Source organism: Colobus angolensis, unplaced genomic scaffold (genome assembly GCF_000951035.1).
Source record: "Colobus angolensis palliatus isolate OR3802 unplaced genomic scaffold, Cang.pa_1.0 Scaffold7, whole genome shotgun sequence".
Classification (NCBI taxonomy): Eukaryota; Metazoa; Chordata; class Mammalia; order Primates; family Cercopithecidae; genus Colobus; species Colobus angolensis.
The window spans coordinates 291,537-311,568 of NW_012120709.1; the positions used below are offsets into that span (position 1 = coordinate 291,537).

The 20,032-nt window shown below is 43.6% G+C and overlaps 1 protein-coding gene across 2 annotated transcripts in view; it reads left to right on the forward strand.

Moving 5' to 3' along the window:
- PANX1 (pannexin 1) overlaps positions 1 to 5,078 on the forward strand; it is a 57,082-nt gene extending 52,004 nt beyond the window's left edge. Inside the window, exons 3-5 of one of the 2 annotated variants that reach the window (XM_011926562.1) lie at positions 1,440 to 1,663; positions 2,681 to 3,336; positions 3,892 to 5,078. In XM_011926562.1, the coding sequence (XP_011781952.1) occupies positions 1,440 to 1,663; positions 2,681 to 3,336; positions 3,892 to 3,971 (960 nt within the window). In that variant the 3' untranslated portion in view covers positions 3,972 to 5,078. The remainder of the gene's footprint in view (positions 1 to 1,439; positions 1,664 to 2,680; positions 3,337 to 3,891) is intronic. The other variant, XM_011926563.1, reaches the window with a different exon arrangement.
- The last annotated feature ends 14,954 nt before the right edge of the window (positions 5,079 to 20,032 follow it).

The following is a 20,032-nucleotide window of genomic DNA, read 5'->3' on the forward strand; positions in this document are numbered from 1 at the left end:
AGCAATGGGGGAAACTGAGTGAGGGGCTTATGGGAATGCCCTGTACATCTGAAATTACAGTGAGGGTCATGTTGTGGGGTCTGCCGTCCACTCCCAGAAATGTTTGCGGGGGAGGGTTTCATGTCAACTGAAGGCCATCATGGCCTCTTCCGTTACAGCTCTGAGAAATGGTGGAGATAGACTCATCCAAAAGTAAGGAGAAGTTTTCCAGAGGAGTAAAGTACTTGAGAGTGTGTTCAATTGGAAAAAGATGTCTCTGGGTTCAGAGAGGTTGGCAACATAGTCTGATTCTCACTTACCAGCTTTGTGATCTGGGGCCAGAAACTGCTCCCGACTTTCTCTTCCCATTTGCGGAATGGAGCCATGTATAGAGTCCCTGTCAGGGTTTCTGTGAGGATTGAGCGTAACATGTCCACCTAGGTAACCTTTTTGTGGTTACCTGGAGTGTTTGAGTGCCTATTCCATGCCAGGTCCTTTGCTAAGCATTTTCCATCAATTATCTCCTTTAATCTTCATGACACCTCTATTCTATGACCTTTTCATAGATAAGGAAACTGAGGGTCAGAGACTCGGTAACCTCATTCCCCAAGGCCCCAGTGCTGAGCTTCAGTTCAGATCTGTGCTGACTGCCGTTTACAGTCTTCCTAAGTCTTCTGCTGAGGCTAAACCATCTCTGACCAACCGATGGTCTTGGTTACTGGGATGCTCGTCACCCTCTCTGACGTGCGAATCCCCTCTTGTTTGGTGTGTGTCTGCACCCTGATCTGGACACTCTCCTCTTGATTCCCTTGCCTGTTGTGGATGGCCTTTCTAAGCCTCAGTTTATCCAACTATACAATGAGGGTGTTGGACTGCCTTCAAAGTCTGTTCCATGTTCAGTCTGCATTCTGTTAATTCAACTGCTTATTTCAGCTGTCTTATTGGGATGATTACTGAATCACTGAAGTCAAAGCTTTTCTAATTTGTTTTGGGGGAAGTTACATGTTTCTTTGGCATTTTCCCAGATTCCAGAGGAGGGCAAAAATGGAGCCATATGCCTTAGTTGCTTCTTGAAACCACAAAAATTAAACAACAAAAACCCAGCAGAAGCCTTTGTGATAGTTACAGGTTTTTTAACTGGGATTTTGTTCAGGGAATGGGAGTAATTTTATTTTTTTGTTTTCCTTCTGTGATTAGAACGTGCACACCATGTGTCACCATGCAGTTGCTGATTACTTCAAATTAATACCTATGGAAGGAAAAAAAAATAGGTAGTTACCAGTGTCAGGTATTACCTGGACAGGGGAATTTAGCCATAAGAAGTAGTTATTAGGTAATGAGCCCAATTTCCACAATGCACATTGGTCTCAAGATGTGAGAAAATGAGAGCATCACGTGGTGCCATTAGGTTACTGCATGGGGGGTCTGTTAAGCCCATGATTTGTTCTCTTGTTTTTCAGTTTTTCCCCTACATCCTGTTGCTCTTTGCGATCCTCCTGTACCTGCCCCCGCTGTTCTGGCGTTTCGCAGCTGCTCCCCATATTTGCTCAGACTTGAAGTTTATCATGGAAGAACTTGACAAAGTTTACAACCGTGCAATTAAGGCTGCAAAGAGTGCGTGTGACCTTGACATGAGAGATGGAGCCTGCTCAGTTCCAGGTGTTGCCGAGAACTTGGGGCAAAGGTAACTTAGCCCCAGCAGGCAGCTCATCGGGTTTTGTAGGACAAATTCTCTGCCCTTCTACTGCCAGTCTGGGCCCAGAGTTCTCACTGCTAGGAGATGGGGCAGGAGTGGAGGCAGGGGGATGTCGTGCACCTAGTGACAGCCTGTAGGATCCAGGGATGTCCACTCTCCCCAAATCTCACCCCGACTCATCCCACCCATTTGTTTGTCCTTCTGTCAAGACTCCGTCCCTTGATGAGTGAAACATTACCATCTCATTTTAAAAATGCAGTTCTTGTAGGGGTAACAGATTTAGGTACTATATGAGGCTTGCTTGCTTTGATCTATTTAATTCCTTAATGGAGATGCACAGAGGATTTCAAGGCAGCTGAGCAGGGGATTAGAGAGAAATGGGGAAGGAGTAGGTTGTGCCCTGCCTTTTCACATTCTTCCTTTGGTTCTTGTTATTGAATAATTGGAATAATAATATTAAGAACCATAATTTTTTGAATATTTAATATATCCCACACACCGTATTGAGTTATTTAAGTACATTATCTCCTTTAACCCTCAGAGCAACGTTACGAAGTGCATTTGTTAACCTCCCCCTCCACTTTTATTCTGGATAAAAACACTCTTCTGTAGCTATAAGTAAGAGTGCTGGAAACTGAACAATGCCCTTTAGACCCCATAGTTTGTGCCCACATCCCCGAGCTGTCCCACCCCTCGCCTGTGAGAGGCGTATGTTTACACGTATTTAGGATTTACCAGATGCCAGACATCATTCTAAAAATTTCCAAATATTAACTCATTTAATTAACTAGGCCTTCTATTAAATATTAAGGGGAAAAGTATTTTATTGTTCTTTTTCTACCTCCTCTTTTAAACGGATTTTATTTTTGACCACTCCACTGAAGTTGTAGGTAAAGAAGTATGGGTGTTTGAAATTTTTAGTGTGATTGTTGACTGTGTATCTGCCTTTAATATTTGATGGTCTTGATGAGTGCCTACGTTATTTTTGTTTCCTTTATGTTTTAGTTTGTGGGAGATATCTGAAAGCCACTTCAAGTACCCAATTGTGGAGCAGTACTTGAAGACAAAGAAAAATTCTAATAATTTAATCATTAAGTACATTAGCTGTCGCCTGCTGACACTCATCATTATACTTTTAGCGTGTATCTACCTGGGCTATTACTTCAGTCTCTCCTCACTCTCAGATGAGTTTGTGTGCAGCATCAAATCAGGGATCCTGAGAAACGACAGCACCGTGCCCGATCAGTTTCAGTGCAAACTCATCGCCGTGGGCGTCTTCCAGTTGCTCAGTGTCATTAACCTTGTGGTTTATGTCCTGCTGGCTCCCGTGGTTGTCTACACGCTGTTTGTTCCATTCCGACAGAAGACAGATGTTCTCAAAGTGTACGAAATCCTCCCTACTTTTGATGTTCTGCATTTCAAATCTGAAGGGTACAACGATTTGAGCCTCTACAATCTCTTCTTGGAGGAAAATATAAGTGAGGTCAAGTCATACAAGTGTCTTAAGGTACTGGAGAATATTAAGAGCAGTGGTCAGGGGATCGACCCAATGCTACTCCTGACGAACCTTGGCATGATCAAGATGGATATTGTTGATGGCAAAACTCCCATGTCTACAGAGACGAGAGAGGAGCAGGGCAACCAGACGGCAGAGCTCAAAGGTAGGGTTTGCTTTTGGCAGAGGCTACAGGAGCCCACCGAGAGCTTTTGCAGCAGCCTTGTGGGAATATTGACAGTCTTTACCCTGCCCATCATTTAAACCATTTCCAAGCATTAAAAACCTTAATACCAAGGTTGGGGGGAGGCGGTGGGAACCCCTCAGTATTAGGAGAGAGAGGAAAAGAATTGGTGCTCCTCTACTTTTCCAAAGAAGGATAACTTCTGTGCTTTTTCTGGTGTTTCCCTCTTCTCTCTCTGTCTCACACTCTCTCTTGCTCAGCACTCTTCCTTGTCTTTCTTATTTTTGTCTTATCTTACTGGCTTTCCTCTCTGTACCTCTGATCTCCTTCTCTGTTACTCTCTGACTTTCTCTTTCAAAGGGGACTGAAAGTTTATTGATTCATTTTCTTGTCCTAACTTCACTGTGCTCTGAAGTTAGGCTAAGAAGCAAAACATGGTATAGACTGTAAGAGGAATTTTTGGCAGAAGAGAAATTGATTAGTATTGATAATTCCTGCTATATTTCTGTCATAAATATTTGTTTTCAATTTTGACAGATATGAACATAGACAGTGAAATTAAAGCAAATAATGGAAAGAAGAATGCCCGACAGAGACTTCTGGATTCTTCTTGCTGATGATTTTTTCCTTGAGCTGTAAATCTGTGACATCTGTGACATAGGATTTAATTTGGCTAAAGCACCCGTGTTGGTTTCACAGCTGATTTGCAATAAATGGTTCTTGGTGGAGATATTGAGCATGTCTTACTGAGTCCCTAATGGAAATGGTGATCAACAAAAGGTTATGGAAGAATGGTTTATGATCTTCCCGTAGGAAGCACCTGAGAGATAAGTAAACTGCAGCAAGTAACCATGTGTAAGTCCTCATCAAATGAAAAGCAGAAAGACAAGAACGATTAGTCAAGAGCAGTAGCCCTGTCAGAGCCTCGGAGCAATACCTTTCTGTACCTGTGGTGAGACAAGACCCAGAGCTACTGAAAAACAAGCACTTTGGGAGATTTGTTTTGTTTTCATGGAATAATAACATGTCGGGATATAATTTAACATGAGTTTCTTATGTGCCCTTAAAGACTGTTAGACAAGAAAAGCATTCACTGGCTAGTGATCCATAGGTCGACCTGTGTCCTAAGTTAGGTGTAAGGTCCGATGCCTTGGCCTACACTCGAGCTCTCTTTACACTGTTAGTTGTCAACCTTGTAAAGCTGATGGAAGTCCTGTCACCACTACTTGTTGCACTGTGCCTTGAAGGGCAGCAGGCCCAAGCGCTGCTCTGACTGAAAACTGAGTTAACAAGATGAAATCTAAAGGATATTCACAGTGACTTCAATTCAGGAAGAATGCTTCCAAAAGAGCCCAGTGGGGAAATCTGACATCACAGAAGACATTAATTCAGTCACTTTCGGAGAGTTTGTCTACAGGATGTTTCTCTGTTATCAAAGGCATTTGAAACAGGATTTTACTTAAACAATAATGGAACACAGGAGTATTTAAAGTGAAGAACACTTTGCCTGAATGTGATCAGGGCATGTAAGTGACATTGGCGTGCTTCATATAGTGTGCTTGAAGCCAGAAAAACTTAGCAGTTTATTTTGTTTATATTTAAGCACAGCTTTAAAAAATTCATTTTCGTTTATTCAGTGTCCGAATTGAGGCCATTTGGGAAGAAAATTCTAGCACTGGAAGAGAATTATAGAATAAAGATTACGACTGGTTGGATAAGACAAATGTAAGCTTATTTCATAAACATTTAAAGCTGATTCAGAAAATGTTCAAAACTGTTGCCAATTCCAACTATGTAAATCCTATGTTCACATTTTACACACACACACACAAATCTTTAACATCTGTGGAACTTCCCAGTTTTAGTCTTACAAAGTTAGCACGTTGCATAAGTTGAGTAATCCTCAGGAACCTCCAAGTTTACTTTTGGCTCTTACAGACAGTTGTTTACATAATCTAATTACTGTTTTCTGAAGAACGGAAGTTATATAAGCTGCTGTCTGCCTTTCAGAATATTCAGAAAAGCAGATTTTATTTGTAGTTCTATGATGTTTTCTGAAATGGAAAGCCGATGATAAATATCAGAGTAGCAATCAGTGCTTTAAATTATTCTGTTACATGATATTTATTACTGTTGAATTATGCTGTGACTTAGAAATGGCAGTAACCTAAATAATTGGATTTGCAAAATTATTATATTGCCATATCTGAGATGTTCCATCACAAATTTCTACACTGGTTTCTTTTGAAAATTTAAAAACATTTATGAGATATATTTTCTAGGACATGATTTTTTTTTTTACAAAAAGCTTCATCTTCTGTAGACTATCCGTAATTTGTATTTTGAAATGGTAAAAATTGATATTTTAGGAGACCAGGGAGTCTCCAAGCCATTCCCACTCTCTGAGCTCTAGTAGGGTCTGTGATGGCCCAGGCACCAATACCGGGTTGGATGTGCAGATACGCATAGGCAGGTCCCATCCTTGAGGACTTCAGAGTCCAGTAAAAGGCAGCAGAGACATGGGCTGGTGCCTAAGAGGAGAAAGTGTAGCCACAGTAAAGGCTATGCCAGAAAACTCCTAGCAAATGCTCTGTGTTCTTGGGAGAGGCCACATTATTTTTGTTTTCTCTCCTGTAGTTTCTGTAACTGCTGATTTTGAGAATATAGTTATCATTTTTCCCAGAGGCAGATGACCACCTTAAGGTTCTTTAGCTGCAAATCCTCTAGGTTGAAATTTGTGCAAAATAGTCACAGTGATTTTGAATAGTAAAGGATCCAGTTGCCTTTTGAACCTTCCCTCGCAGGGATGAGAGAACAAGCCTGTGGAGGATGTGGAGCCACTGTTGAACAACTGTCAGGGCCCCAGAAGGCTGGTGTGGAGGCCTGGGGATACCTTTCAGCTTGGAAAAAAAAGTATTATTAGGACAGGTAAACTCATCCATCTACTGTGAGCTACTGGCTTGGAGAACGACGTTTGAGGAGTCAGTTTCCTGAGGAGAAATGCTTTTATAAAAGCACTCATTGCTTTGTAGAAGGAGACAAACAGATCCTAAATGACCACTCCAGGGTTGCTGATTTTGTTTCTGGCTCACGTCTGCCTAGTAAACTACCAGCAAGCTGCTGAACCAGGCTGGAAACAAGTGTTGCAGCTGGGAGGGACACAGAGTACTCTGAAAGCAGCGTTCCAACACATCTTCACTTTTACGAAGGGATAGGCAGATACTTCTATCATAGAGATTCTTAAACTTCGAGGGGTTACAACCCCCTTGCAAATATTTTTATAGCTATGGACCCTCTCCTCAGATCTACAGCCAGCATTTTCAGTGCACCTTAGGAGGTCATTGTAGTCTATGCCTCTGAAAAAGGAAAAAGCTGTGCTCCAACGGCTGAGGAGCAAGCCACACAGCAGACAATGGGGCTCCCTTTGCCTTCATGAAAGCTACTTTCCCCAACACTAAGACTCAGCTGTACGTTTGCTTAACTCAGTCACATTTACATTCTTCTGGGTGAACTGTACCTTTTGAGTACCTGCCTTCATTTTCTAGAGTCAGACCTAACAAGGTCAGTAGAAGCCTGGGCAGTAGCGGGCCTAGAAAGACCAGGCAGCCGGCATGAACTGCTGTTCTCTCCCTGACCACAAGGCGTTGTCTTCCTCCAGGGTCAAGTAATTGTTCCTGTTGCGCCTCACAGGAATGTGGGGAGGAAGGACGTAACACTATAAAATGCTGTGTCCTACCTTACAGTTGTACTGTGAGAAAGCTGGAAACTTCCACCTGTTCAGTGGGTCTGGTTTGCATGTTTATGTTTCATTTGTGGGAAATGCTTGTCCAAGAGAGAGCTCAGGTCAGGGCAGTTTGTGCCTGTGAGAATTAGCTCAGCTATCAGAGGCAGATTTTTAGACACCTTTTTAAAATGTGCTCGTGTTTGGTTTGTTTTCCTTATTGTCAGTCCTGGGTCAATCAAAGGTTTGTAAGGTTGAGAATTTTTATGCACTGCTGTATCACAAGTGCTTAAAACAGAGACTGGCCTAGATGAGGCATTCTGTAAATGTTTGTTGAAATGAATGGACAAACTCTTAGGATAAATCCTAATTTGTTGGCAACTGTAATTTGATTTTAGAAGGCAAACGTGATTTTATTTTTGGAAAGAAGGGGAGGGGAGGCTCATTAGCCTCTTGGTAGAGAGAGGAATATTCCTGCAAATGAATAGGTTTCCACCTTAAGTAGTGATGGTCCTTAACTTCTTATTATAGAGTGAGTCTTGACCACGTTCCAAATTCAGTAAAAGTTCAAGATTGCCTTTCAGTGATTAGGGAAATTGAAGCTTTAAAAGAATAAACCTCTTAAAAGGGGATGTTGACGGAAATGTACAATTACCAGTAATTGAGGTTTTATCTGAGGGGATGGAGATGATGAAATGGTTCCTTCTGAGAAGTTGTTGGCATTTTGGCTTTATTTTTCACAAATAAAGTGAAATCATTTAAAACGATTGACAACAATGATATTGTGTCATGTGGAATACAATAGATATTAATTTGTGGTTGGTTTTTCTGCCTGCTTTAAATGAAATGTATTATGTTACGGGGTTCCTCTTTTAGCTGTAAAAATACTTTGTCACTAAAGCATGAAATTTAATCAGCAATTGTTCTTCAAGTTCCTGAAAGCTATAAAAGTTTCTCATGACTTGAGTGTTTTTTTTTCCCTGCCCACCAGAGGAGAAAGCCCTTGTAGAATTCTGCAGTGTTACAAGTGTTCCCTATAAAAACTGAAACCATCAGCTACTCTTTAACAAGCTGGCTTTTTAAAAGCACATAATTACAATTTAATGGTATTCTGTAAAATGGTGCTGTAGGCATAATTTGAATTCCTTTTAATGACTGTATTTCTTCAAAACTTTGAAAGAAAAGTATGTGTTCTTTTTGCTGCATCCTTTGTAAGAAGACTGCCAACAGATGAAGAAGGACTTTCAAATTAAGGCCATCTTGGTTTCATTTCCACAAAGGTGAGAACAAATCATGGTGTTAAGAAAGGATCCTTAGAAGAACACAAGAATCTTGAAAGCCCTTGGTGGTTATCACTGTTATATTTCATATTTCCACAGAAGTCACTTAGCCAAGCTCTGCATTTTGAGCCTGCTGACTTTCATTTAAAGAAGAATGAACTGAAAATCCAGGCTGCTGTGTCTGTAGATAAAGGTCAAGCCATGTTTGAGTTCTTCACTGTTGTGTCCACCTAAATAAAACTGAGTAAGTAATGAAAAATGTCTTAATATTTCTTGCCTTCCCTTTCGGGAGAGTCATTTCATGGAAGATGTAATGGGAGATGCATTCCAAAATGTCTTGAGGCTCATTCCTCTCTGCTGGAAACATAAAATTCAGTAGGCTTCATGCTACTTGCTAAAAGCCAGCTGGTGGTAACTAAAGGAAGAAAATCCTTGATTATAGGCCCACAGATTCTGGAATTTCTAAGCACAAATCACTTGCTTTCTGATTGAGGATTGTTTGCCTGGGCTTGGGAAAAAAAGATCAGCAACCGTGTGCTGCTAAACATGGGTTCTCCTGCTCACCTCTCTCAAGAGGAGGACTCCTTTGTACAATGGTCAATTAGTGCAGCTTGCTATTGTGGGTAATCAGAGCCATGTGAAATTTTAGTACCATTTCTGGCATATCACAAATACAGTAAATTCTCTCTAAATGCTAGCTTTGACTATCTTGCTCACCGGCTGTTCCCAGGGTGGCAACCCGGGACCCTTGGATGTTGTATTCGTTTTCTCTTGCTCCATAACAAATTACTGCAAACTTAGCAGCTTAAAGCAGTACACATTTATCATCTTGCAGTTTCTGGGTCAGGAATCTGGACACAGCTCAGCTAGGTCCTGTGGTCAGGGATTCACAGTGCTGCAACCCAGTTGTGGAAGGTTGTGTTCTCATCTGAAGCTCAACTGGGGAAGGAGCTGCTTCAAAGCTGCCTCAAGTTGTTGGCAGGATTCATTTTGCCTAACTCGGAATCAACTGATTTGGGACTTTAATCACATTTGCTAAAACCCTCCACCTTTGCTATATTATCTTGGATAGAATCAAGTCACAGGTCCTGCCCACACTGTAAGTTGGAGTCATGGGGCCAACTTACACTCTGTCGGCACAGATAACCTAAATCCTACCTTGTCTGTCTCAGAGACTTGTAGCTTTACCCCCTTGACAGTCTTCTGAGGCCAGCCTCTGTTCCCAGTGGTGGATTGATAGTCTTACTGTATCTAACCCAGCTAACACATTTCATGTCTGTGGTCTTTCTAGAATGCAGTTGTGATTGTGCAAATGTTCCCTACCATTTCACCATCACCAGTTTTAAATCCCTCGGGACTCTGTGTGGATTTCAGGACAAAGAACAACCTTGTTTCTTAGACCATACAAGGCCCCACTTCTTCAAGATCATCACATACCCACTACTCTCTCTCTCATCTCTGACACAGCCTCCTACACTGTTTCTTAAAAGTCTGTCTGCTTTCTCAGATCTGTCTGTCCTCACCTGCCTCATCCCTTCTATTCAGAAGTCAGCTCCAGCCTCCCCCGCAGGAAGTACTCTTGACCTGCCCCTTCCATTGTCCTGACTTAGATGCCCTCTGTGCTTGCCATTGCTCCTTGCCTCAGTGCTTAGCACTCTGCGCTACCTCGATAACTTTGTCTGTCTCCCCCTACCTTGGAGGCCCTTCAGGCAGGGTGGTGCCTTCCACATCCCTGTGCTCCCAGCACCTGGCACACAGCCTGATGCCCATGTGCTGAGGGATTATTTAGACCCCTGTCTGCCCCCATGAATGCCTTCTGAACATGTTCAGAGTGGATGACAGCATCAAGTTAGAAGTGAATCTTCCCCCAAGCCTTATCCATCTCTATCATGACTCCTCCTACTTTGCCCAATTTGAAGTGGCCAAGTACAGCTCATCCTGTATTTCCTTCTCCTGTTTTGGTGATTGAGGGCTTAACTTGAAGGCTTTCTGCAGCACTTCTTAGAAACTTCTCTTGATGATGGTTTCTCCCATCTGCACCCATGCTAATTTACATCTGAGTAGCCTCACTTTTCTAAGAGTTCTAACATTCACCACCTTATTTGAACTCCACAGTTGGGTGTGCTATTGGTGTGCTATTGATCTGAGATACTTAATGCCATTGTAGTAAGAATAGTGATGCCTTTTCTGTTTATAATTTGTGTCTACCCAAGGAAGATGTTTATGAAGTTTTCCCTAACCTGCATCCCCCTCCTACCACCACCCAGTGCTGAGAGCAGAGGAGACAGGAGAGAAGCTGAGCTGGAGGCTACCGACCTGTGTCCCCCTTGATAAAAACCAAATTACAGTAACTAAACTGCAGACTTGAGGTAATTTGCTGATCAAATCCTACCTCTTCTCCCCTCATATAATGCCAGTGTTCTGAATTCCCCTCTTTGAAAGGGGAGTGGAAAGAAAAGGCCCAAAGGCTCCTCTGTGGTACACCAGAGGCTGTGGAGACCACACAGGGGGAGGAGAAGCATGCCAAGCCCATGAATGAGGAAAAGTCAAAATAGATCCTCCCAAGAGCCCTGTTCCACTATTGCAATGTGCCTTTTCTCAGACACAAGGAAATGGAAACAACTAAAGTGTTACCAAAAAATCATTTCCAAATTCCCAGAAATGAAATTCACGTTACCTCAGGAAGCGAAGAATCCAATAATAAAACCTAAGCTTTCATGAAAGATTCAGGAATGTAAAAGGAAATGTTCTCATGGTAATTTCAGAGGTAAAGAGACTCAAAGAGATTTGACTCATTTGTTCATTTTGAATATCGGAACTGTTAGAAAGGAAACTTTAAGTACAGAGGCCTTTGGAGTTCCTTATGATATTTCTAAGTAACCCATGAGATAAGGGAAGCTTCATTTGAAATAAATTACCCAAAACTATGGCTGTGGCAAAGAAAGCAGAAAGAAAAAAAAGAGTAAACATTAAAAAAAGAATAAGGGGTCAGGTGTGGTGGCTCATGCCTGTAATCCCAGCACTTTGGGAGGCTGAAGTTGGTGGATCACGAGGTTAGGAGATTGAGATCATCCTGGCTAACATGGTGAAACCCTGTCTCTACTAAAAATACAAAAAAATTAGCCAGGTGTGGTGTCACGTACCTGTAATCCTAGCTACTCGAGAGGCTGAGGCAGGAGAATCGCTTGAACCCAGGAGGCAGAGGTTGCAGTGAGCAGAGATCATGCCACTGCACTCCAGCCTGGGAAACAGAGCAAGACTCTGTCTCAAAAAAATAAAAATAAGAATAAAGGATCGTCTAGACAGTCTGTCCAGTTGAATATGAGAGACATGTATAAGTAACTTTAAATTTTCTAATAACCACATGAGTGAGTGAAATTAATGGTTATTTTAACCTAATATATCCAAAAGACTCCAACTTGTAATCAATATAAAAAAAAATATTGAGATATTTTACTTTTTTTATTCTACATTTTTAAATTTCAGTGTGTATATTTTACTTAGAGCACATCTCATTTCACACTGGCCTCATTTAAACAGCTCAATAGTCGCATGTAGCTAGTGGCTACCATATTGGACAGAATAGGCTGACCAGACTGTTTTATGCAAGTCTGTTCCCACCTAATGAAGTGTTCTTCACTGTCCCTGTGTCCTTGTCAATGTCTTTCTTTTGGCCTGGGATTCCCTTGAGGTCTGTATCCTTTCTGCAAGATTAAGTTGCCCTCTAAGCAGAATTGGTTAACTGGATGCATATTCTCACCTGCTCACAGTGATGCACAACTACCTCCTCCCTTTGAAGCTTTTTAATCTGAAATAAACTAGTAAGAACTGGGCTGCTTCCCCAACACCCACACTATCTTGTCTTAATTGTCATTATTGATGTTTATTTTTTTTGTTTTGTTTTGCTGCTCGTCCTTGTCCTCATAAAGGCTACAAGTCTGTTAAATTCAAGCATTTTAGTGCCTTCTTAGTAGTCTTTGTTAAAGAAAAATTATTCGATGCACTTGTTAAAGCACAGGACAGCAAACTTTATTCAGGACCATCACAATAGGTATCAGGACTTTCACTGTGGGAAATGGGATTTCACAGTGGGAGAGGTTGGGCTCAGCTTTGAATACAGCATGGGAAAGTGGAAATTTATAACCAAGAAGCAGGGTAGGGTTCAGTGGATGGAAAATTACTAAGAGGAACCATCAGAAGTTAAGGAGATTCTGGCCAATTCATCCTAACAGTAGGAGCAAATAATCTGTCAACCTCCCCACCCCAACCTCAGTCTAGCAACACGCTGAGCACACAGCAAGCTGAGGGGAGATGGATGGAAGCTGAAAGTCAGTGTGCGGGTGATGCAGTGTTTCACCCCTCTGAGAACAAACTGCAGGTGCTCATTCTTTAAGTTGTGACATGGAGAAAGCAACGTAATAAGGGCACATGGTAGAATCCCTCCAAAAGTTTTCCCATCAGATGATCTTTCTAAGTCACTGACTCCCACTGCCTAAGTGGAGAAAAATTCATACCCTATTTGCTCCCAGCCTAGTGCCCCCTTCACTATACTATGCCTTCCTCCAAGCCTGCAATCTGTGCCAGGTGATTCATCTCCCACTTGGCCCAACGATGGTCTTTGTGCAGTACATCAGCTGAGAAGCTGGGCTGCTATTCAATCCAGTGAGTCATCCCTGAGCATTGATCAGGTTGGGGCAGGGAGCCAAGAGTTATTGGCTTTTCCCTAGATAGGAAGCTCCCATGAGGAAATAGCCTTCATGATTTCAAACTCAGTTGCAGAGTGAAGTTGGTATTCATTCATTCATTCATTCATTCAGTAAAGGGTTTTTCAAACACCTACTGTCTGGTGTTGGGCATATTAAGGTGAAAAATCCAGCAAGCCTCTGGGCTCATGGAGTTTGCTGGGAATGATGGTGGCAAAAGAGAGGAAGACTAAGAAAGCCTAAAGCCTTGTTTCCATCTATAATTCCACCTCTCTGAGCCATTTGCCCAGTGAGGGGCTCGAACTAAACAACCTCTAAAATCTATTGGTCTGTGTCTCTGGGGTTGTCTTCTTTCATCGTGCCCCACGCTAGATCCCTGGGAATCCAGATGGCAAGAAGTAAGGAAATTAGTATTTGTTGAGTGCCTACATGCCAGGCATTAAACAATGCGTATTAGCTCATTAAATCTTCACAATCCAGTGAGGATGTTGCTTTAGTTTTGGGGTGAGGGACATTAAGGGAATGGGTTCTCAAGACAAGCTGCCTGAGTTCCGGCCTAAGACTGCCCAGTGACCTGTGTGACCTGAGTTCTTGACTCCTCTGGGCCTTGGTTCTCTCCTCTATGATAGAAAGTCATGTGTTTTGATGAGGGCTGAAGTCGATTAAACAAAGGCAGTAAACATAATGCCAGCACATAATAAACACTCAATCCCTCAATCTTTTTTAAGTCTAGCAGCATTTTCTTTATTCACATCGTAAAGCCATGTTTGAAAAACGAGAAAATCCCAAACTATTGGAGCACTACAGAAAGGTGGTTTAGCATATTGAGAAAGCTCAATTTGAGTTGCGATATCAGAAAATCTGGTTTGGAGTCTTAGCTCTAATACTTCCAAGAGGTAACCCGGTGAGTCACTTAAAATGTTTTCTCTGTACCAGTGTCTACTTTTCAGGGTTGTTATGAGGATTCAATGAGAATAATGTACCTGGCACTCTACAGGAGCTCAACAAGTAGTAGCTATTTATCTTTTTTTTTTTTTTTTTTTTTTTTTTTTTTTTGAGACGGAGTCTCGCTCTGTCGCCCAGGCTGGAGTGCAGTGGCCCGATCTCAGCTCACTGCAAGCTCCGCCTCCCGGGTTTAGCTATTCTCCTGCCTCAGCCTCCCAAGTAGCTGGGACTACAGGCGCCTGCCACCTCGCCCGGCTAGTTTTTTTTGTGTGTGTGTGTGTTTTTTTTTTTAGTAGAGACGGGGTTTCACTGTGTTAGCCAGTATGGTCTTGATCTCCTGACCTCGTGATCCACCCGTCTCGGCCTCCCAAAGTGCTGGGATTACAGGCTTGAGCCACCGCGCCCGGCCGTAGCTATTTATCTTACCTCAAATAGAAACTCATTTACAATAGTTAAGTGAAAAGGACGTCATTTTGAGCTGCTGCTCAGAACCCAATGGAGGCAAATTCAGCTGGGAAAGGATACTGGAAAGGCCATTGCTAAGAAAAAAAAATCCCAACCTCATCCAAGAGCAGCGAGACACCCTATCTGCAACCCCCAGGTTTTGTTGCTGGGCCCCGCGTGAGTGGCAGCAAAGATGGCAGAGTTGTGAAGGTGCCTTGGGCATTTTCGGAATGACTCAAGAACATCTTTGACTCAGCACGGGCAGCAGCCAGATGGACCCTGTGGGTGTGAACCTCCTGAGCATTTGGAGCGGAGGCTGGAGAAGCTACCCGGGGAACCCCAGCCCCCAGGCCCATTGCGCAAACCCACGTGGGCATTGCCGGAGACACACGCTCTGCCTGCTTCAGCGCTCCTGTCCCTGAGCCAGGGCTGCCAGCTCATCCTGCCCTGCCTGGCTGGGGCGGCGGAAAGTGAATCCCAAAACAGACCACTGGCTCCTCTCATTTACTACTACTCATCTCTTGTCATTTATTAGTTTTAGTTTTAATTTTTAAAGATGATGCAAGCTATTGATGAGTATATATTTGTTGCAAAAGAAAATCAGATAATATAGAAATATAGTCACGCATCACTTAACAATGTAGATACAGTCTAAGAAATGCTTCTTTAGGCGATTTTGTCATGTGAACATCATGGAGAACTTACCCAAACCTAGCTCCTATAACCTAGATAGTATAACCATATGATGCAGCCTATCGCTCCTGGGCTGCACACCTGTACGGCATGTTACTGTACTGAATTCTGTAGGCAGTTGTCACACAGCGTTAAGTATGTGTGTATCTATCAACTCTAAACAGAAAAGGTGCAGTAAAAATAAGGTATGTTGTGTGTGCAGTCTGTCCTCAATCGAAATGTCATCGCTATGCAACACATGACTGTCTATGGAGTGAGGGTCCTCCATGCATTGCTGCCTTTCACAAGTCCAGGAGGGCTGCCCAACAGAGTCACAGTTATCACCAGAGTGTCCACCTCCTCGCTTGTCTTGAGGTCTGATAATCTGTACCAAGCTGCCTTGCTCACCTGCTTAATTATTTTGGGACTGAATTGTTTCAGAAGGGAAAGAGCATCGTAATTTTCTAACACATATTTAAGCATATTTTTCTATCAACATGTAACATTTTGGTCAAGTGCCACTGATTTGAGGAATTCTTTTTCAAGTAGATTTAAAGAGGCTCCAAGGGCCAGCAGATGCGATTTTGCAGCACAACTTAAAGAACTTCCTCGATCTTCTAACAACACAATATTCAACCAAGAAATAGTGATAATATCCCTTACTTCAGAAGACTCTTGTGAGGGTTAAAAGAGGGAACAGATGTCAACAACTATAATGCCTGGCACAGGTGAAGCCTAATGTTAGTTCTGGTTATTTTATTAGAGTCTGTTGTTGGCCTTAGAGTAGAACTCTCAGTAATTTTTTACTGTGTTTTCATGTATGTATGTATGTATGTATGTATTTATTTATTTATTTTTGAGATGGAGTTTCACTCTTGTCGTCCAGGCTGAAGTGCTGTGGCGTGATCTCGGCTCACTGCAAGCCCCGCCTCAGAAGTTCAAGTGATTCCTCCGCCTCAGCCTCCCGGGATTACAAGCGTGTGCCACCATGCCAGGCTAATTTTTGTATTTTTATAGAGACGGGGTTTTACCATGTTGGCCAGGCTAGTCTCAAACTCCTGACATCAGGTGATCCACCAGCCTCAGCCTCCCAAAGTGCTGGGATTACAGGCGTGAGCCACCATGCCTGGCCTATTTTCATGTTCTTAGTGGTCACCTTACAATAGGAACCCATCCAGTTGACAGTGTCTGAAATGAGCCTGTTGAACTTAGGCTTGTGATAATCCAGAATCCAAGTCTATAGGAGTCAGTTCCATTGCGCAGGACTTAGCAACGGGTACGTGCATTTTCCTGGTTAGACTAGTAGTATGCACTCATAGGGGAGAATTTGGAGAGTACACACAAATAATAAAAATCGTCTGAAATCTGTATGGCTTGACCAGGCCATTTGACAGGAGTTACGGTATTGGAATTTTGTTAATTGTAAGGCACTGTGCCAAATACTTTTGGACATGGACTTAATTGATATCCATAACCACTGTGTGAGATAGATACTGTCAACCCCTGTTGTACAAATGTCGAAAATGAAATTTGTAGAGATTAATTCAGACCAAAGCAAGCAGCTTTTAAGGAAAGAGTAGAATTTGGATTCTAAAGCTTGTGCTCTTAACCGCTGTGCCAGGCTGATTCTCTTCTTTGGAATGTGAGGACTCTGAGGTTCTTGTAGCAGAATCAGCTTGGTAGCATCCATTCACTTAATTATTGAACAAACATGTTGTACTTTGTGGCCAGCACTGGAGCAAACACTGGGGATGAATCAGACCCAGTTCCTGCCCTTGAGGTCTCACGGGCACTCTGAACTCTGGCCTGGGAGTAAGGGGATAAAAAGGGAAATGCAATACAATTTGTTAAGTGCTCTCAAGAGGTATACAAAACATCACTGGAATACTTCTTAGGGACACAGAGGGGAAACTTCACAGAAGTGGTTACCTTGTGTGTGGTTACCTTTGGGTTTAGCCTAGAAACATGGCTTCTGATTTACCAGATTAAGAAGCCAAGACAGTGGTGGCATTCCAGGCAGGGGGCAGCACAAGCTCAGGTGTGCAAGATGAGTGCATGTGGCCTGTGGGTCAGGGAAGAGTTAGACGCCTCTTGGTGAAGAGCAGCAAGGGCCAAGGCTAGACTAGGCCAGCTTTGTATCTTCTTAGCTCACCTCCACCCTGGGGTCCCCTCTTTCTTCCTGCAGCCTCCAGAACAAGCTGGCAACCAACCTGCCCTCAGATAACTCCCCATCATGTCATCAGAAGAGACATGCACCCAGGTGATGGTGCACAGGCTTAGGGGGCAGGTGGGAAGTCTCCTGGCCCTAGGAAAAGAGCTTCCTTCACTGAGCACCTGCTGCAGTAGGTGCTTTGCTAAAGCACACAGTCTAAATGAACTAGTTTACCCCTTACTATGTAATAATGAGTAGGTTGGCACCCTCCCCAGAGGAGTAAACAGAAGCCTGGGAGCCTCCGTGACCTGCCCAAACCACACTGCCAGGACCTAATCCTGGGCCAGCCTGACTCCAACACCCAAGTTGTGTCAGTGCTAACTGTGGTTGGAGGACTGCTCGCATCAGAACATGTGGACATGCTTGTTAAAAGGCAGATTCCTGGGTCTCTCCACAGACCCACTGAGTCAGGACATCTGGGGCAGGGCCTGGGGATGTGCATTTATCACACCTTCCTGGTGACTGAAACATACCAACATCTGAGAATCCCTGCCCTGTGCTGTACTGCCTACCTGTGCACTGAACTGGGGGACCCAGCAGAAGACAGCTAGGAGAATGGGAAGTTGTTCCAGGAGGATCAGAATCTGCCAACACCTGTTTATTAGGAAGAGCTAGTGGAGCTTTTGGGAACCAAGGGAACGATGAGGGTTCCTGAGGACACCCCCACTATAGACCATGCTAGAAGCCTGGTGCCCTGCACACATTTCTAGCTCCTTTCACCAGTTCCAAGAAAAGAGTGTTCTGAGAGGGCACATACATTCACGAAAGCAATGAGATAGCACCAGCTGTGGCCCACTGGACTATCTTGGCTGCCCACCCTGACTCAAGGGCTGGGCATCCCTGATGGCCCTGTGCACCCCAGCCCCGTGAGTGTAGCCCACCCTGAACTGAAGCTAAGTGCTGCCAATGTGGTTGGCCCTCTGATAGGGTTTGGCTATGTCCCTACCCAAATCTCAATTTGAATTGTATCTTCCAGAATTCCCACGTGTTGTGAGAGGGACCCAACAGAGGTAATTGAATCATGGGGGCAGTCTTTCCCGTGCCGTTCTCGTGATAGTAAGTCTCATGAGAACCGATGGGTTTATCAGGGGTTTTTGCTTTTGCTTCTTCCTCATCGTCTCTTGCCACTGCCGTGTAAGAAGTGCCTTTTTGCCCTCTGCTATGTTGTGAGACCTCCCTAGCTATGTTGGACTGTAAGTAAAATTAAACCTCCTTTTCTTCTCAGTCTTGGGTATGTCTTTATCAGCAGCGTGAAAACGGACTAATATACCATCCTTAGTTGGAAGGGAGCCAGAGGGGTCAGAAACATCCTTTATGGTGGAGGGGGCACTTTATATTGGTTGTCTAAGTCAGTTTGGGCTGCTAGAACATGAACACCGTAGACTGGGTGGCTTAAACAACAGAAATGTATTCCTCACAGTATGAAGGCTGGGAAGTCTAAGATCAAAGTGCTGGCTGCTTTGGTTCTTGGTGAGGGCTCACTTCCTGGTTTGTGGAGGGATGCCTTCTCACAGTATCCTCGCATGACTGAGGGAGAGCTAGCTTACTCCCTGGCTGCTGCTTAAAAGACACTCATCCCATTCATGTGGGCTCTACCCTCATGATCTAATTACCCCCCAAAGGTCCCACCTCTAAACACTGTCTCATTGGGGATTATAGCTTCAAAATATAAATTTTGGTGAGACACATACATTTGGTCCATAGCACTGACATCATCTCATTTTATACTCCAATAGCAGGAAAAAGAGAGTCAATTATCCCCACTTTACAGATGAGGAAGATGAGTTCTGAGACAGGGTAGAGAGGTAGAGTAGAGGGGGAAAGAAGCTAGATGAAGGGTGTCATATCCCCTAATTTGTCCTGAGGTAGGGAGGAGGAGAGCTGGTAGCTATCACGTGAGTGGTCACTACATGGACAGATTGTGGGGCTCACTTCCAGGGCAGGACTCAGAAGCACTAGTGGAGGGTCCAGTCCAGAGAAGGGACTCCACAAATGATGCCACTGTAATTATTGTCTGATCATCTATTTGTCGCACGTTTTCTGAGTACATCCTCTGTGGCAAGCACTGCTCATATGTTCTGTATTATCCTCATGGACATGACACCCCACTTGGCCTGCAGTGGCTGGAGATGTGGGGAGGAGTCATATCACAGCTTTAGACCCACTCTGGCATCGAGGTTAAATGCAACTTTAGGGCCAGCAAGTACAAGCCTTATTCTGCCGCTTACTAGCTGCAGGGCCTGGTGTGGCACTTGGCCTCCCAAGGGAAGGTGCTCTTCTCCCCATTTTACAATTGAGAGGACAAGATATGAGAGGTGAAAATACAGACTTCCCTGACTAGAATTCATTCTCCCGACCACCATGCACACTAGTGTTTCCCAGAGGTGGTCCTGCAGGCTTCAGAATCTTGTGGGGTGTTTGGAGAGTGATTCCTGACCCCTCCTCTTACTCAGTAAATCTTGGCAGTGAGGCCCCAAAATATGAATTCTTCACAAGCTCTGAAGGTGATTCCTATGTGTGTTGGGGCTTGAGAATTGGCTTTCCTGCCTCCTCATTTCCAGTCTTTAAGCGGGGATCTGCACAGCAGCAGGCAGCAGAAGTAGCCAGCGCTCTGGAAATACAGTTGGCAAAGGCTCTGTCCCTTAAAACTAACAGGGAGAGAGTTACCTCCATGACTGGCATGACCTCTGTGAACAAAGGA